Source organism: Neolamprologus brichardi, chromosome 1 (assembly GCF_056152115.1).
Source record: "Neolamprologus brichardi isolate AB-2024 chromosome 1, ASM5615211v1, whole genome shotgun sequence".
Taxonomy (NCBI): domain Eukaryota; kingdom Metazoa; phylum Chordata; class Actinopteri; order Cichliformes; family Cichlidae; genus Neolamprologus; species Neolamprologus brichardi.
This window is the reverse complement of record NC_142104.1, coordinates 37,992,829-38,009,645: the sequence shown is the minus strand read 5'-3', so window position 1 is coordinate 38,009,645 and position 16,817 is coordinate 37,992,829. Positions and strand designations below refer to the sequence as shown.

General features: G+C 39.6%; 2 protein-coding genes across 2 annotated transcripts; one reads left to right on the top strand and one right to left on the bottom strand.

Moving 5' to 3' along the window:
* The first annotated feature begins 3,037 nt into the window (after positions 1 to 3,037).
* Positions 3,038 to 10,698, top strand: mrps23 (mitochondrial ribosomal protein S23). Its single transcript, XM_006799285.3, has 5 exons — positions 3,038 to 3,224; positions 4,902 to 5,081; positions 6,022 to 6,099; positions 8,091 to 8,214; positions 10,422 to 10,698. The coding sequence occupies exons 1-5, from the start codon at positions 3,181 to 3,183 to the stop codon at positions 10,533 to 10,535; spliced, it is 540 nt and encodes a 179-aa protein (XP_006799348.1). The 5' UTR covers positions 3,038 to 3,180; the 3' UTR covers positions 10,536 to 10,698.
* On the bottom strand, positions 3,853 to 4,836 carry LOC148106472 (uncharacterized). Its single transcript, XM_087840990.1, has 3 exons — positions 4,796 to 4,836; positions 4,545 to 4,689; positions 3,853 to 4,407 (listed from the first exon to the last, which is right to left on the bottom strand). Exons 1-3 carry the CDS (start codon positions 4,834 to 4,836, stop codon positions 3,853 to 3,855), a joined length of 741 nt encoding a protein of 246 aa, XP_087697116.1.
* Positions 10,699 to 16,817: the final 6,119 nt, after the last annotated feature.

The window sequence follows — 16,817 nt, the reverse complement described above, 5'->3', positions numbered from 1 at the left end:
CATACTCTTTGACATCTTTGGCCAAAGATCACCACCAAAACCAATGTTGCATGAAAGAAGCAGTTGGATTCTCAACCTGATAGCAAGTGAATCTGGCAGTATGAGCCCAGTGAATCACTTTCCTCTGACCTTGGAAGGACCATACAGGAGTGGCGAGGGTCGTGCAGAGATGTTTGAAGGGTGAAAGGTGCTCAAAGTTAAAAAGGGGCACATAGAACCAGGCTGAATAACAACAACCGACATGCATGAAGAGTCTAATATGGAATCGTATCATACTATATCTTTGTGATCACGTGGAGACAATGCAAAGCAAACCTAGCCTATGTTTTAGCTGATGGCATACAATGTTGCTGTTAAAGGGTTACTGGTGGTGCTCATGCTGATAGTGCTGGAGGGCAGGACTGTGTTGATCTGAGACTGTAGACATTAAAAAGTCCATAGGACAGATGGTAGCTGATTAAACAAGTGTTATGAGATAAAAAAAAATATATATAATGCAAAGATTGGTGACAGCACTTGGAACCATATGGTGATGAAACTGATGAAAAAAACTGTGGAAAATAAACTTGCCTCTGCCTGTGACTCACTCTCTTCCTCCTTCCATCTCCTCGTCTGATCTATCACTCTCCACTTGTGGTCCATCTGAGAACAAGGCACAATTTGCTGTTGCATTAATCTATTATTTAATTGTCCACACTTAATGACTCTTGCACCTAATCCTTAATAAAGTAATGATAGAAACATGTTATAGAACCATAACATTGCAGTTGTGTTTATTATTGATTTCATTTTTGAATACCTCTGCAATTCAACAACTGGTACATGTGTTAATGTTACCTGTGCTATTTTAATCCAGCTGGTGAGGGATCCAATACCTTTAGCAGCCTCACATAGCTCCTTTTGTAGCTGTTTCCTCCTCCTGTCCTTACAGGGCATATCTGGTCAATGAGTAATAATTTTTAAAAAATCTATACACATAACACACACACACATGCACACACAATGACATTTTTACCTTCTCCAGAAGACTATATGTATGGCCACAGGTTTGCATCATAGCGCTGATCCACATCCTTCCCTTATTATTTATTCCTAGTGCTATAATAATTAAGTAATGAGAATTTTTTTAAGTAATAAATATAAAATACTGTATTTATAATGATTCAATTAGTTTCACTATCCACTCTGTGCAAGGCAGATGGGTGAGCTTATTACACATTTAAACTGTAGAGATACAATAATTTTGCTGCTGTAAAATCAGCATTTTTGTCATATTTGAAATATAAATCTAATATATAAAATATATGAAACTAAATATGTTCCCTAAAACAGTGGACAGTGCTACAGGCCCATGACACCCTTACCCAGTTAGTTAGCGGCTAATGATCACCACTATTGCAGTTAATAAAAGGACAGGTAATGTTTGTCACACTGTTGTGCACACAGCACACTCATTTGTTTCAATTCGTCAGTTCCCACAAGACACCTTACCACCATGTACATAATAATGGAAGAGGACGGTTTCTTTCTTCTCTGGCAACAGTCAAGAGAGAATTTTGTGTCTGTCCAAACAACCAGTGGATACCCTGTCCCCTCCAACCAATGCCTCAATTCTTCCATTGCCAGCTAAATAGAGAGCAATTCCTGTTTACCAAAATCATAGTTTCCTTCTGGAGCACACAGATGTATTTTACCTTCAGACTGCTGAGAAACCACAGCCCTGACCCCAGGATCCAAGGCATCCACCTCCATAATGAATGGTTGTGTGGTGGCCCACCAGAGGGCTCCACTCACAACCAGGTCGGGGGGAGGGGTTCTGTTGGTTGTTGGCGCAATGTGTCCAGTTGTAGTTTGGAGATGAATAAAGTCGGATGGGAAAGTTACAGCTCCTGTGTCGTCTGAACACAGTTGGAGAGATCAGGCTGGAAAAGGATCCAGCATTGCTGGGATCCAATACCAAGTAAAATTCAGGCTGGTATCGATACCAATACTTTGCATAAGTACAACGTTTTCGATAGAGAGTTGTTGGCATTGGTCAGAGGGCGCCAGTCTCCGGCAGCCTCGCCTCTGTCAGTGCGCTCCAGGGCAGCTGTGGCTACAACACCAGTGTGTGAATGGGTGGATGGCTGTATGTAGTCTAAAGCGCTTTGGGGTCCATAGGGACTAAGTGCGCTATACAAATTCAGGTCATTTACCATTTGCGTAAAAACTTGATGTGTTTGGTAAATAAAAATGAAAAGTAGTGTATTTCAAACCGTATTCGGAAACACAATGACTACAAGACATCAGACTATTGTTCTTCTTGTTTAATTATGAAGAACTCACACAAGAAGTAAAAAAAAAAAAAACAACAACAACAAAAAACCTGAAATCTATACCTACATTTTAAATATTCCCTTTCCATTCCGAAACAAATGTGACTGATTGAAAATAGTAAAGCTGAGAAAAAACATTATAGATACATGTCATTGTCTATTCTAGTTTTTTAAAGCATACAATGGCCGTTTTACTGTATATTTTATATATATACCAAGTCCATATAATAGACTGTAAATACTCTGCAATTTGAACAAATGGGATTCTGCAGTTTTAAGAATGCGGCGAATTCCCGTTATTTGAACACAAAGTCTCTCCTCCTCCTCCAGTTCGCCTCATCATATTCTGTTACAATTTATTTTTGTTTGTGTTTGACAAGGTTTGTGGCCTTGCACATGTGTCACAAACCGCGTCTTTGCTTTTTGTGGAGCTCAAATAGCCCCATACGCAACTCTGCTTATGATAGAAAACTGAACTAGCGCGCACACGTGAGCCGTGATGCATTTATACAGTCGTATTTCCCAACTCACTGTGATAGGCAGAAGAAGTAGTTCCTATTCAGACAATCCAATAATATAGTTGCTTTCCACTGTGTTCTTGTAAATTATAAGTTACAAATTTACCCTAAATTATCGATTATGTAAAACGAAAGTCGATTCTGGAACATAAATGTCTGGTATCGGAAGAACCAATATTTCAGTATCAATGCGCACAATGTGACCATTCAAAGCACCCGTACTATAATCGCATGACAGCATCCGAACGGGTTGTTTCGACAGTGTTGCAAACAATGGTAAACTTTAATGCAGATTTTTGCTAGAAAAGGGGAATTATATAGCTAGAGCTGTCGACGAAAAGCTCCACATGGCAGGTAGTAGACTAGAGAGATTTGGAACGGTATTCACAAGGTAAGACCAATGTTTACGCTTTTTATTCAAGTAATGATGAAGCTAATGTGGCTTTTAGCCGTATCCACAATGTCGATGATGGTGATACTATTTCCGGCACTATAAAGAGTCGTTAGTTGGTGCTAGCCTTGGGCAGTAATACGTGTTTTATTCGGGCAACACATGGGTTTACAACTATTAAAATAATTTAATTAATTTAGAAACATTAGTCACGGGAACTGTCATGATAAAGGCAATTGCTATCATATGTAACCCCCCCCCCCAAAAAAAAGCGAGAACGTACTGGAGGTTAAAGGTTTTTAAAAAAGGGGCGATGTGATGACGTCATCGGCATGCGACCAGTTTTGCGACATTGAAAGCTCTGTTCTCTATCTGATGCGCCGAAACAGCGCTTGCTGGATCCTGATAAATATTGCAAATACGTGTACCTAGTTAGCGTTAAAATTCTTACAAACATATTTATTACATTCTTGAAATAATGTGATCATTAAATAATAATGTGGGAGTTTGAGTATTTTAACAAATAAATAACAAACAAGCAAAATAACAAATACAAATAAATAAATGAAGACAGAAAGGGAGACAAAATATGGAGATTTGAAACAGGGATGTGTGTGTCAAAAATAGGTCAGCTGTTCAGGAGTCTGATGGCAGTGGGTAACAAGGAGTTGTTGAGTCTGGATGTTCTGGATCTCTCACTTCTGAACCTCCGCCCCGAGGGCAGAAGTGTGAAAAGTCTGTGTTGGGGGTGTGTGGAGTCTTTGAGGACGGAGGCAGCTCTCCTCTGGACTCTGCGATGGTAGATGCTCTGCAGAGAGGACAGCGAAGTCCTGATGATCTTCTCCGCAGTTGTTATCACTCTCTGCAGGCATTTGTGGTCCATAGCAGTAGTGCTGCCATACCATGCAATGATGCAGCTGGTCAGTATGCTCTCTACAATGCAGCTGTAGAACCTGCTGAGGATCTTGGCCAACATACCAAAATTCCTCAGCCTTCTCAGGAAATACAGCCGCTGCTGAGCATTCTTGACCAGCTGTGTGGTGTTCAGTGACCAGGTGAGGTCCTCAGAGATGTAGACGCCCAGGTACCTAAAGCTGCTCACCCTCTCCACTTCAAGGCCCTGGATAAACAGCGGCTGGTGAGGCCTCCTCTTCTTCCCCGTGTCCACTATTATCTCCTTTGTCTAATCAGTGTTGAGTGTGAGGTTGTTGTCCTCACACCATGACACCAGACCGGTGTCTCTCCTGTAAGCCGCTTCGTCCCCCCCAGTGATGCGACTGATCACTGCAGTGTTGTCTGCGAACTTCAAAATTATGTTACTTTGTTGGAGGTGACAAAGTCGTGGGTGTACAGGGTGTAGAGAATGAGACTGAGGACGCAACCTTGTGGAATGCCAGTGTTTGTACTAATGCTGGCTTTAGTCCTGTTGCCAATCCTGATGGACTGGGGCCTGCCAGTCAAAGTCCTGTAGCCAGTCACAAGCAGCAAACATTAAAAATCATGGGATGTGAGAGATGACTTGGTAAAAAATATCTGACTTTATTTTATTTTATTTTTAAAGCATAAACAACTTGTGCAAAAAGAGTTTCAGTATTAGAAGTTGCAATGCCATCCTTTGTAAAGCATTCTCCTGTACAGTTAATGATAAGGAATTGTGTGTTTTTACATTATCAACAGGGTTAGAGACCTGATACGCTCTGGAGTCATAAAGCCAAAGGAAAAACCTCTCTGGTATGATGTGTACAAGACTTTTCCACCAAAGAGGGCCCCACTTCATGTGAAACCAGTTACCAGCCGTTCTGCTAAGAAACAGGAAATTGTGCCTGAAATCTTCTACAGTGAGGATAAAATTAGAAAGTAAGTTTATGGCACACTCATGGCAACGAAAATAACTTTTTTCCTATATCTGAAAGCTCCTTTATAAATATTGTGAAAACGGCACCTTAGCACACACATAATATACATTTCTGGCTTTATCAGTCTCTCAGATTGATAGCATTCTGTCATTTAAAAGTTAAAAGAGCATCTAAGAGACTGGTATTCAGATACTCTATTTGAATTCTTTGAAAATAAGTTTCAGTTCACAGTAACAACATGCAAAGTATTATACTTCATACATTATCCTGAAATGCATGTTACATTATTCCATATGCAACTTGGACCACAGGCTAGGTTCATTTATATTATTATAATTAAAAATTTATTTCATTTTGATTATATATAGCTCCTTCAAGTGCTAGATGAGCCAGTTCACTGAAGATTGATAAGTCATCAAATTATGCAACAAGAAAGGGAAAAAAATCACCTGAAACATTGCTAATACCTACATGTTGCCTTTTGAATGGGCGCTGTAAAAAAGAAGAAAAAAAAACTCTGTTCTGTAAAATAAAATGTTAAATGTCTCGACTGAGAGAGGAGAAATGAATGGTTATTTGTCACAAAAAATGAATATGAATATGCCATATGTCCACTTTGTTTCCTAAATAAATAGCACTACACAGAAATGGGAGAAATATTCTTCAGATGTTAACCCAGATTTTTTTTTCTTATATAAATACAGGATTATAGACAAAATACATGTAGTTTGCATATTCTTCCTTTTTTTTCTACCAAAACCATAATTCTGATCAGCACAGAGTGGACACATGTTTTGGGGATTTAGTCTTGGTTTGGAACAATTTTACATTTTAAACGGTGATAAATAAGTGTTGATACTAAGTGAAATATTTTTGTAGGCTTCACTAACTTCTATCTTGTGTTGTTTTTGTTTTTTTTGTTTGATTTTTGTTTTTGCTAGGGGATTCTATGAGCAGTATGGGAGAGGTTTGCGGGCTCTTGATCTCTCCAAATCAAACTTTGTTTCTACATGTCAGAGGTATGTTTGACTGTGTTCAGAATAGGGCTGGGCGATATGACCTAAAATCCATATCACGGTATAATTTGAAGCATATGCGGTAACGATATATATCACGGTATATTCTTTTCTTCTGTATAACGTATTTTACACACTATAAGGCACACTTAAAATCTTTTAATTTTCTCAAAAATTGACAGTGCGCCTTATGTGTGACTTCTGGTTGCGCTTACTGACCTCAAACCGATTTTATGCAGTACATGGCGCGCAGAAATCTGTCAAAAATGCTTTAGTACGACGTGCAGCTTCATAGTAGTAAGCTATGAAGCCACACCGCTTGATGGATTGCCGGAGCATTACGGCTGCTGTAGTCAGGAGCCTCACGGAGGAATCTGGGTCCAAAACTCCATCTACTTCAGGTCCCAAAGTCAAACGAACACTGCGGCATCACTGAGAGTTAAAAAAGTGTCTAAATTCTTTCATCTTTAATAAAATGATCAGCGTTGCTGCTTTACCAGGTGTAACGATTAAGTTTAACATCCAGGCATCCATGAAAACAGAATTTATTAAATTCAACAGAGTTAGAAGTTAGCAGGAAGTTAGCTCGCTAGTTTCCACCTAAACATGATATAGCATGTTCTGACTGAGAGATTTCTGAAAAAATTAAAAAGTACAGCTCTGCTATCACTTCCAACATAAATGAAGACAGAAAACTAAACAGCAGTGACGTTTGTAGGGTTACTGAAGTTGAGCTACCTGGTATATAATGTTGTGCTACGTGATTGCTAGCAAAACAGCTACGTTAGCATAACATTAGCACAGTGAAGCTGAAGGATGGCCGCTAACTTTTTTCCACTCGATAAAAGTTAACGTGAGGGTTTCTGGTGGTCAGGGACAAATGCAATTGCATGGCAGGATGTTATAAACAGACCAAACTTCAGTCAGGAGAACAACTGAGATAATCCATCCACAATACGAGGTTAGTCATTAATATACTGCAACTACATGGGAATAGAGCAGCTGCGAGAGAATTTAACATTAATCAATGGTAGGGAAGTGGAGGAAGCGCAGTTTTTGGCTTTCCCCATCTTCCAAAAGTGCTTCGTCTCTTTGCTATTACTGTCGCCCGGCATAATTTGCAGATGATGATGTTGTTTGTAGCCGCTGCAATGCTTTCGACCCAAATAGCCGCAGCTTGATGACACCATCAACATGCGCTATCGCGGTAGAGCGGTATAATCAAAATCTCTACCGTTGGCCAAATTTATATCGTTTTTACCGTATACCGTTTATACCGCCCACCCCTAGTTCAGAATAACACACACAGTACTCCAGTCTTTCTGAAAACCTTTTAAAATTTGTCTCTGGATATTAGATGCTTTTAAACTCATTTTCAATCTAGTACTTGCATTTTTGTTTAGCAATTTATCAATAATCTATGACTCATTCAAGTAGCGCTTGGTGACAAATGGTTCATGGCCAGTAGAAATTCGACATCCATGTTTTGACAGAGAACACAACAAACCAATGATAATGAAAATAGCACAATGCCAAAGCAACCATGTAGTTGGAATAAAGTTTGATCACATCATGTTAGGTTGATACACAGATCTTAGAAGGGGGGCAGCCACCAGCAGAGCATGTGTTAAAGCTTAGGCTACTGCAGTTGTACACATCAGTACATTAGGAATGTGAGGACAATAAAAGACAAAATGACAACAGAAACTTTTAAGGAATACTTGAGTGACGTTACTGAATATGAGACCCCCACAAACAAGGCTCAAAGACAAGGACATTGTTGAAAAGAAGGGTCAGAGGAATTCAGTAGTGTGAAGAACCAGTTTTAGCATACATTGCAACTGTGTCAAAAGCAAATGGAAGTAATGCCATGAATCATTTTTACTACACATACACCTACCATTCGTAAGTTAAGTTAAATCTATGAAAAATGTAACGATAACAGTTTGACAGGCAATTTTCACACTCTTCCTCTTATCTTTTTAATCCCGCAGGTTTGTTGACAAGTACAGAGAGTTAGAAAGCCATGGCATGCTGGATAACTCCTCTTTGTTTGAAGAGACTGGGAAGGCTTTACTTAAAGAAGGCATCATCCTGAGAAGGCGAGGAGCTCCTCCTGTAAGACTCTTGTTATAATTATTACTTTGGGTTCCTACAAAAATGTTGTTTGTCCTGTTTTGACATGGTCACATTTTTGCAAGCTGCAAACTATGTTATGCCAGTCAGCTAAATTATGTAGTCGTGTGAAAACGAAAGGTTTCACTAAAGAAAAAGGTGCCAAGTACATTCAAAGATTCCTCTAACCAATCAAAAGTTTGGTCATACCATCTCATTTAATAGTTTTTCTTTATTTTTACCACTTTTACATTTTAGAAACATACTAAAGAAATCAAATATATGAAGCAAGATATATAGAATTATGGAGCAAAGGGGAAAAAAGATAAATAACTCTAAATATATGGTATATTTTAGATTCCTGAAAGTAGCCACTCTTTGTTGGCATTGCTGCAAACCCCTGGCATTTTCTCAATGAGCTTCATGATGTAGTCACCTGAAATGGTTTTCGCTTCACAGATGTGCCTTGTCAGTGTTCATTTTTGGAATTTCTTGCCTTCTTAATGGGGTTGGGATAATCAGTTGTGTTGTGCAGAGGTCAGGGTCGTACACAGCTCAGAGCCCTATTTGACAACTGTTAGCTGATTGGTTCTTTCCATAATATGAATTCTAAGTAAAGAGAAATGACAGTCCATCATAACTTTTAAGAACTGAAGGTCAGTCAGTCTGGAAAATTGCTAAAACTTTGAACGTGTCCCCAAGTGCAGTCGCAAAAGCCATCAAGCGCTACGACAAAACTGGCTCACATAAGGACCGCCCCAGGAAAGGACAACCAAGAGTCACCTCTGCTGCTGAGGATAAATTAATCAGAGTCAAACGTCACTGTCTCATCTGCTGTTCACAATATTAAATGGTGATCTTAAAGAGGTTATGGACAATTTTGTCCATGCTTGGTGAAAAAAAATGCTTAGGAGCCCCTGAAATGATACCCAGGAAGTGACTACAAGAAGAGGGTGAAAGATTGTCTGAAGCAGTTACAACAAGACAAACCCCTCGACCAGACCTCCTACCACAGGCTACACCCAGGGGAAGCTACACCAAGTCTGTATTGTTTACTGAAGAAGGATAAACAGGGTGTGCCTTTAAGACCAATTGTCTGTATGATCAGCTGGGTCACCTATAAAATCACAATGTTTCTGGCTTCGATCCTCAACCCATTGGTAGGCAGCTCTGAACACCACATCCAGAACAGTTTGGATTTTGTTGAGAAGGTGAGAGATGTCACTATGGAGGCAGATTAAACAATGGTCTCACATGTTACATCTCTCTTACTTGTGTTCCATTCAGTGAAGCAGTGGGGATAGTTTGTCAGAGATTATGGGATGACCACTGTCAGCACTGGCCAAGTGTGTTTGCTCTTGCAACTGTGTCTTCATTCCATATAATTCATGTATACGGGTCAATGCTACAGCAGAAAAATGGGTGTGCAATGGTTTCCCGAGTGGGTTCTCCTTGACTCCCTGCTCAAACCAGCGTTCGTCCCTGTTTAGCCAGAGGTTGTTTGGTTTCCCCAATGTCTAAATCATATCAATTCTTCTGGCACTGGCAATGGGAGACCCAATCCTTGGGGTAGACCAATCTTTGGCACAGCGTATTTTGGTGTTTAAAAGCCACTAGACACGGTGTTTAGAATAAATGCGTCTTAAGTGTTTCGATACTTTTTCTCCTGTGAAAAAGGCCTAACCCAGGGATTTCTCTGGATGAAGGGAAAGTGAGGGGAAGTTTTACTCATTTTTTTGTTTCAGAAATGCGCTTTCAATGTTTTTCAAAATGTCTGAAATTATTTTCTTTGACTATTTCTTGTCATAAATTACTATAGCCACTTTTTCTTAAACCAGCAACTTTGTCAGGTAATGGATTCAATTCATTTTATTCTTCACCTCAGAACTCACCTCGAAAAGGGAAAAAGTTTGCTTGCTTTTTTGCTTTTATTAAAAAATAAAAACAAAAATATAACTTGTACACAAGTATTCACAGCTTTGCTCAATACTTTGTTGAAGCACCCTTGGAAACAATCACAGTATGACGTATGATGCTACAAGCTTGTCACACCTATTTTGGGTGTCACATAAATACTTTTTTTTTTTTTTTCGTGAGAGAGAGAGAGAGAGAGAGAGAGAGAATAAATCTGGTTACTAATTCACAACAAGTAAAAGCACAGTTTTGTTTTGATTATTGCATATTATCATTGTGTTGCTTTTATTCTGCAGGTTTTGGCCGAGTCCAGGGATCCTGTGCTTGGCCTGAAACTGATAGACATGTTGGCAGAGCAGCAGTCCGCTGGGACTGACACAACGAAGACAACAGAAGATAAAAATTCATAGATCACAGTAGCTCAAGAATCATTTGAACTGCATATTTTCTCTCTTACCAGCTGTTATGATCAATTTATTTCTGTTTTTGCGCTGACTCTGACACCCAACAATTATGTCTGTTTTTGATTTCTTGAAAGCCCATCGCACACTGCACCAGCATGTTGCCATTAAAGATTCATAAATCATATGTCAGTGCAGGTGAAAAGTTACAACAACAAAAAACAGAAAAGAATGTTATATAAGTATTTGGAGGTCTTATGTCTGGCAATAAAACACATTGTTATAACATGTAGAATTGTTGTGAAATTACTGTAATAGTTTTGAACTTTTCTGATCTGAAATTTCCCAAGTTTTTTTAGTTTTTGTGGTTTGCACCTCATCTATCTTGCCTTCTTGCTGACCTGGAAATTAATTTCTGCGTAACATGTTGAATGATGCCTCAATACCTACAAGCATCACGTGGACAGAGGAGGAAGCGAGTATGCACAGGGTGTATCCTTTGCACAATAACTTTAAATATATAAAATAGTCTTACAGCTTGAATTTGGGAGAACTATGCCAACAGCTACTTTATCATATCTATAAGTTGTTTTGGTTGTTAAGATGATCAACTGCCTTTAAACTTTGGCCTTCATTTTGTGTGTGAGAGAAATGATCAAAAACAGTCTTTTGTAAGATGGTACTACACTGAGAATTTAATTAGTAGTCGCCCTTAAAATAAAGCATATCATCAGTTCAGTTATGCCAAAGAACACGAAATGTAGAGAAACAATGCAATAGTTTTAATGCAGCTGTGCCGTTCTTCTTTTGACATAATTTAGCTGCAACAAAAGGATGGCATTAACTGTTAACTGTTAACTCTGCCTGTTTCTTATGTCTTCTTTGCACCTTCCAAACCTCGAGGAGAGGGATAAGTTACAAGGAAAGAAATTGAGGATGTACAGACTGAAAAAGAGGAAAACAGTTTGAACTTCACGCACTCACTTGGCAGGACCTGTCTTTATTTGGGGATGTAGAATGTTTGTCCACTGTTTGTAAACTACTGCTGGTTTTAGCCTGATATAAACTCAATAGCCACTTTATTAGATATACCTGTTCAGCTTCTCAGTGAAAAACAGGGCTCTGTTGTCCTATTCTAGAAAACCAAAAAAAGCATTGGTTTGGGTACATGGATGACACCTGGGTGAAAATCAAATGTCAGGATGTACCACAAGTCACTGATCACGTGAAAATGGATAAACATCAGGTTGAGCAGGGGGAGAATATGAAAAATGACAAGCTAGCTTTTCCAAAAGTATTGGTAATATTTAAAAGTGCACGATGGTGCCATCTCTCGGTTCATTTTTAATTTCTATTTGCCAATTCGTCTGATTGGGACCTGATGAATGTAAAAACAAAGAATTACCAGATTTTTTTTACCTGATTTTTGTTCCTGAGAAAAAATAGATCCACATATGAGGACATTCATTTTAAATTTTGATAGAACAGTGGCAGTATAACGTCCTCGTAAGTGGGTACCAGGCCCAAAATGTGATGTCCACATAGGTGGATGCCAGGTCCTAGGAGGTTAATATCTGTGACTCAATGCTGATCCTCCCCTGCATTGCCAGCGATTTGGAGGACTGCCACCACCTCTGGTGTTGGTACCGGAGGAACTGCATCGACGTGGCTGAGAATTGCTCCATTCCGTAGTCGGGATCCATACCCAGTCTTGTCAACGATCTCACTGAGGGGGTTCAGACCTATGCAGAACAGCAGTGGGGGCAGAGCATCTTCTTGGTTGATCCCACACTTAATGGTGACTTGTGCTATTGGCTTGAAGTTGGCCTCTAGTGTTGTACGCCATTTCTCCATTGAGTTCCTGATGAAGGTTCTTAGGGTCCTGTTGAGCTTGTATAGGTCTAGGCATCCAGGATCCAGGTGTGGGGCATCGAGTCATAGGCCTTCTTCCACTGGTAAAGTTTCTGGGCTGCCTTTCCTCATAACAGCCATCCATCAAGATTTTCTCCATTTAAAGCAACGCATTATCAAGGATTGTAACATTGAAACCTTTTACTGAATGAATTTACCTTTCTCACTCACTATGTGTTAATAGACCTCTCTGCACTGAATCATACTTGTTATTAATCTCACAGTTCAATTCAATTTTATTTATATAGCGCCAAATCACAACAACAGTCGCCTCGAGGCGCTTTATATTGTACAGTAGATCATACAATAATAGATACAGAGAACAACCCGACAATCATATGACCCCCTATGAGCAAGCACTTTGGCGACAGTAGGAAGGAAAAACTCCCTTTTAACAGGAAGAAACCTCCGGCAATACCAGACTCAGGGAGGGACCGGGCCATCTGCTGTGACCGGTTGGGGTGAGAGAAGGAAAACTGGATAAAGACATGCTGTGGAAGAGAGACAAAGATTAATAATTGATATGATTCAATGCAGAGAGGTCTATTAATACATAGTGAGAGAGAAAGTTGACTGGAAAGGAAAAACTCAATGCATCATGGGAATCCCCCAGCAGCCTACATCTATTGCAGCATAACTAAGGGAGGATTCAGGGTCACCTGGTCCAGCCCTAACTATATGCTTTAGCAAAAAGGAAAGTTTGAAGCCTAATCTTAAAAGTAGAGATAGTGTCTGTCTCCCAAATCCAAACTGGAAGCTGGTTCCACAGAAGAGGGGCCTGAAAACTGAAGGCTCTGCCTCCCATTCTACTTATAAATACTCTAGGAACAACAAGTAGGCCTGCAGAGCGAGAGCGAAGTGCTCTGATAGGGTGATATGGTACTACAAGGTCATTAAGATAAGATTATTTGATTATTTAAGACCTTGTATTTGAGGAGCAGGATTTTGAATTCAATTCTGGATTTAACAGGAAGCGAATGAAGGGAAGCCAAAACAGGAGAAATCTGCTCTCTCTTTCTAGTCCCTGTCAGTACTCTTGCTGCAGCATTTTGGATTAGCTGAAGGCTTTTCAGGGAGTTTTTAGGACATCCTGATAATAATGAATTACAGTAGTCCAGCCAGAAGTAATAAATGCATGAACTAGTTATTCAGCATCACTCTGAGACAGGATGTTTCTAATTTTAGAGATGTTGCGCAAATGGAAGAACGCAGTCTTGCATATTTGTTTAATATGTACATTAAACACAGCATGTCTTTATCCTGTTTTCCTTCTCTCACCCCAACCGGTCGCAGCAGATGGCCGCCCCTCCCTGAGCCTGGTTCTGCCCGGCGTTTCTTCTTGTTAAAAGTGAGTTTTTCCTTCCCACTGTCGCCAAAGTGCTTGCTCATAGGGGGTCACATGACTGTTGGGTTTTTCTCTGTATCTATTATTGTACGATCTACTGTACAATATAAAGTGCCTTGAGGCGGCTGTTATTGTGATTTGGCGCTATATAAATAAAATTGAATTGAATTGAATTGAATTGAATTGAATTGTAATCAATCCAGGCAGTGCATAGGTTGGTCAGTCTAGTCTTGTAGTCTCAGCTGACTGCTCAGTCTACCAGTAGCTGGTATTGCCAATTCCTTTCTGTGCCCCGCTCATGTATTGAACCATGTGCAAGTTCATCTTAGCTCCTATGATGCCTGACAGGAGCATATAGTACTGAGGCAGTAGTAGTAGTAGTACGGAGGTCCTTGGGGATCAGGACCGTCCGGGCTTCGGTTAGCCATTCCGGGTGTCTCATCGACTAGCAGCTGGTTCTTTTGTGCTGCCAGAAGTTCACGGAGTGCAGTCAGCTTCTTCAGCCAGTAGGCATGAACTATGTCAGGGCCTGATGCTGTCCCACTCTTCATACTGGAGACCTTTTCTTGGATATCTGCCACTGTGATAATTACTGGACCCTGTTCAGGGAGGTCTGCTCTTTAGATCCACTAGCCACTGAGCATTGCCATTATGGGTTTCGTCCTTCTTAATGCTCTTCCAGTATTTCTCACTCTCCACCCTTTGTGGGGCTGTTCTCATATTGTTCCCTAGGATTCCCATTCATTTGCTATGGCGGTCACTTTTCTGACCGGGAACACCACAGATCTAACAAAGTTGATTAAAACACTCAAAATTCAACAAAAGAGGTGCTCATCACTTTTATATGTTCAAGTGCATAGTGTGGAGGATGTCATAAGGACTCGAGGTAATCGGATGTAAAACACAATATTTATGTGTTTTTTCATTTGTAAATCGGTCACGACAGGAAGGTTAATTATATCTATATTTATCTTAAGATAAGATAAGACAAGATAAGATAACCTTTATTAGTCCCATGCGTAGGAAATTTGTTTTTGTTACAGCAGTGGACAGTGCAAAGTTACATAGAAAAATTAGGGGGAAAAAGCCATTGGAATAAGATATCAATAAGATACTGTACACAACTGTACACAATAGAATAGAATAAGATAAAATACTATATACATTTGAATAAATGCTATATACAATTGAGTATAATACAACGATGCCAGAAAAGAGTATTGCACTTAGTGTGGATGTGTGTGTTTGATCAGCTGAAGTCTTTATTGTGGAGTCTGACAGCAGTGGGGAGGAAAGACCTGCGAAATCTCTCCGTCCCACATCGTGGGTGCCGCAGCCACTGAAGGAGCTGCTCAGTGCTGTCAGAGTCTCCTGCATGGGGTGGGAGATGTTGTCCAACAGGGATGGCAGCTTAGCCACCATTCTCCTGTCACTCACCACCTCCACTGGGTCCAGAGGGCATCCTAGAACAGAGCTGGTCCTTCTGATCAGCCTGTTCAGTCTCTACCTGTCCCCAGCAGAAATACTGCTGCCCCAGCAGACCACACCGTAAAAGATGGCTGAGGCCACCACAGAGTCATAGAAGGTCCTCAGGAGTGGGCCCTTCACTCCAAAAGACCTGAGTCTCCGCAGCAGGTACAGCCTGCTCTGCCCTTGCCTGTAGAAGGCGTCTGAATTATGAGTCCAGTCCAGTTTATAACATTTATCTATTGATAAATGTTTTATTACTTCATTTTATATGGGTTCTTGACTTTTGTTGTATGTATGCTGCTTTGACAACTCAACTTCCCTCAGGGATTAATGAAGTCTGTCTGATTCTGATTCTGATATATTTGTGTTGGACAAAGTGTGAACATTGAGACGAAATACCCTTTGTAAAAGCCCACACACTTCTTAACATTGTAAAACTATCGGCACAAACAGCACTGTAGAAAAATACAGGCAGCCAGTGTGTCTTTCTAACCAGTCAGAGAGCTCCTTAATTTGCATTAGTTTTTTTCTAGGGACCAAAAGAACTACAGAAATTCTAAATAGTTTAGCTAATCTGATAGGTAATCTGTTAGCTAATCCTAATTGATCTCAAAGCTATACATTAGCTAACATAACAAGCTAACAAGAAAGGGAAATGCAGTAAGGAAATGGTTTTGAAAATGAGAAGTGGAATTCCCATTTTAAATGTCAGAAATAAATCTGTATTCATGATTTAATTTTATTTATTATTTTCTCTTTTTAAATTGCATTTTCAAAAAGACTTTGAAAATCAGCTTTTTAATTAAAAATTAGAAAAATAAAAAATTAAGAGATTAATTTAGAATTTAGAATTTAAATGAATTTACTAACGTACTTTATTCTACAATTCATGATGAAAGCACAAAACTCTTTATTTCATGACTCATCTGGACTGCCACAGTACTTCAGTCCATGTTTGTCAGGAAGGGCATTTCGTCTAAAAAAAAGAAAATCAAGCATGTGAAGCTACCTTCTTTGGCAACCCACTGTCAAAAGGGAGCAGCTAAAAGTTCTTTTTTTAAATTTTAAAATTAAATTTCTACATGCAGCAACAAACTATTACACTGACCACAATTTTTAGGTGTTCCTGAGTTACGATAGTGAATTTCAATTCAGATGCATGTGTGTAATGCAGTAGTGCCTGAAGGCCCAAATTAGACAACCATTAGATATCGACATGAACTGTTGTGTGGAATGTAGGGTTTAATTGTGCACCCAAATGCAGGACACTGAAGACAGAAGTAACATAAAGCAACATTTTATTTCTGGTGATTGCCAAGGTTTACAAAGTACAAAAGGAACAAGTGACATTTCACTGGATAGTGCAACAGAAACATACTTAAATAAATACATATAAGGAGCAACACAAGGCAATCTATAACAATTCTAAGAAGCCCACTGACAATGCAGATTACAGCCCCCTCAACATTCACCTACTATACACTCCAATAATAAAAATCTACACACGCTTTAAAGCCAAAGTGGAGCAAAGTTGTACATACAGATTTAAATTAGCATTAGCAATT

What these genes read in the sequence shown, in the direction of transcription:
- LOC148106472 (XM_087840990.1), bottom strand. Translation starts at nt 4,836, where the DNA reads ATGGCATTGCAACTTCTAATACTGAAACTCTTTTTGCACAA. An exon ending in CTGAAACTCTTTTTGCACAA is followed by an intron (nt 4,690 to 4,795) that starts GTTGTTTATGCT and finishes GACTGGCTACAG; the next exon opens with GACTTTGACTGGCAGGCCCC. An exon ending in ACTTTGTCACCTCCAACAAA is followed by an intron (nt 4,408 to 4,544) that starts GTAACATAATTT and finishes AACACTGATTAG; the next exon opens with ACAAAGGAGATAATAGTGGA.
- mrps23 (XM_006799285.3), top strand. Translation starts at nt 3,181, where the DNA reads ATGGCAGGTAGTAGACTAGAGAGATTTGGAACGGTATTCACAAG. An exon ending in TTTGGAACGGTATTCACAAG is followed by an intron (nt 3,225 to 4,901) that starts GTAAGACCAATG and finishes CATTATCAACAG; the next exon opens with GGTTAGAGACCTGATACGCT. An exon ending in GAAGGCGAGGAGCTCCTCCT is followed by an intron (nt 8,215 to 10,421) that starts GTAAGACTCTTG and finishes TTTATTCTGCAG; the next exon opens with GTTTTGGCCGAGTCCAGGGA.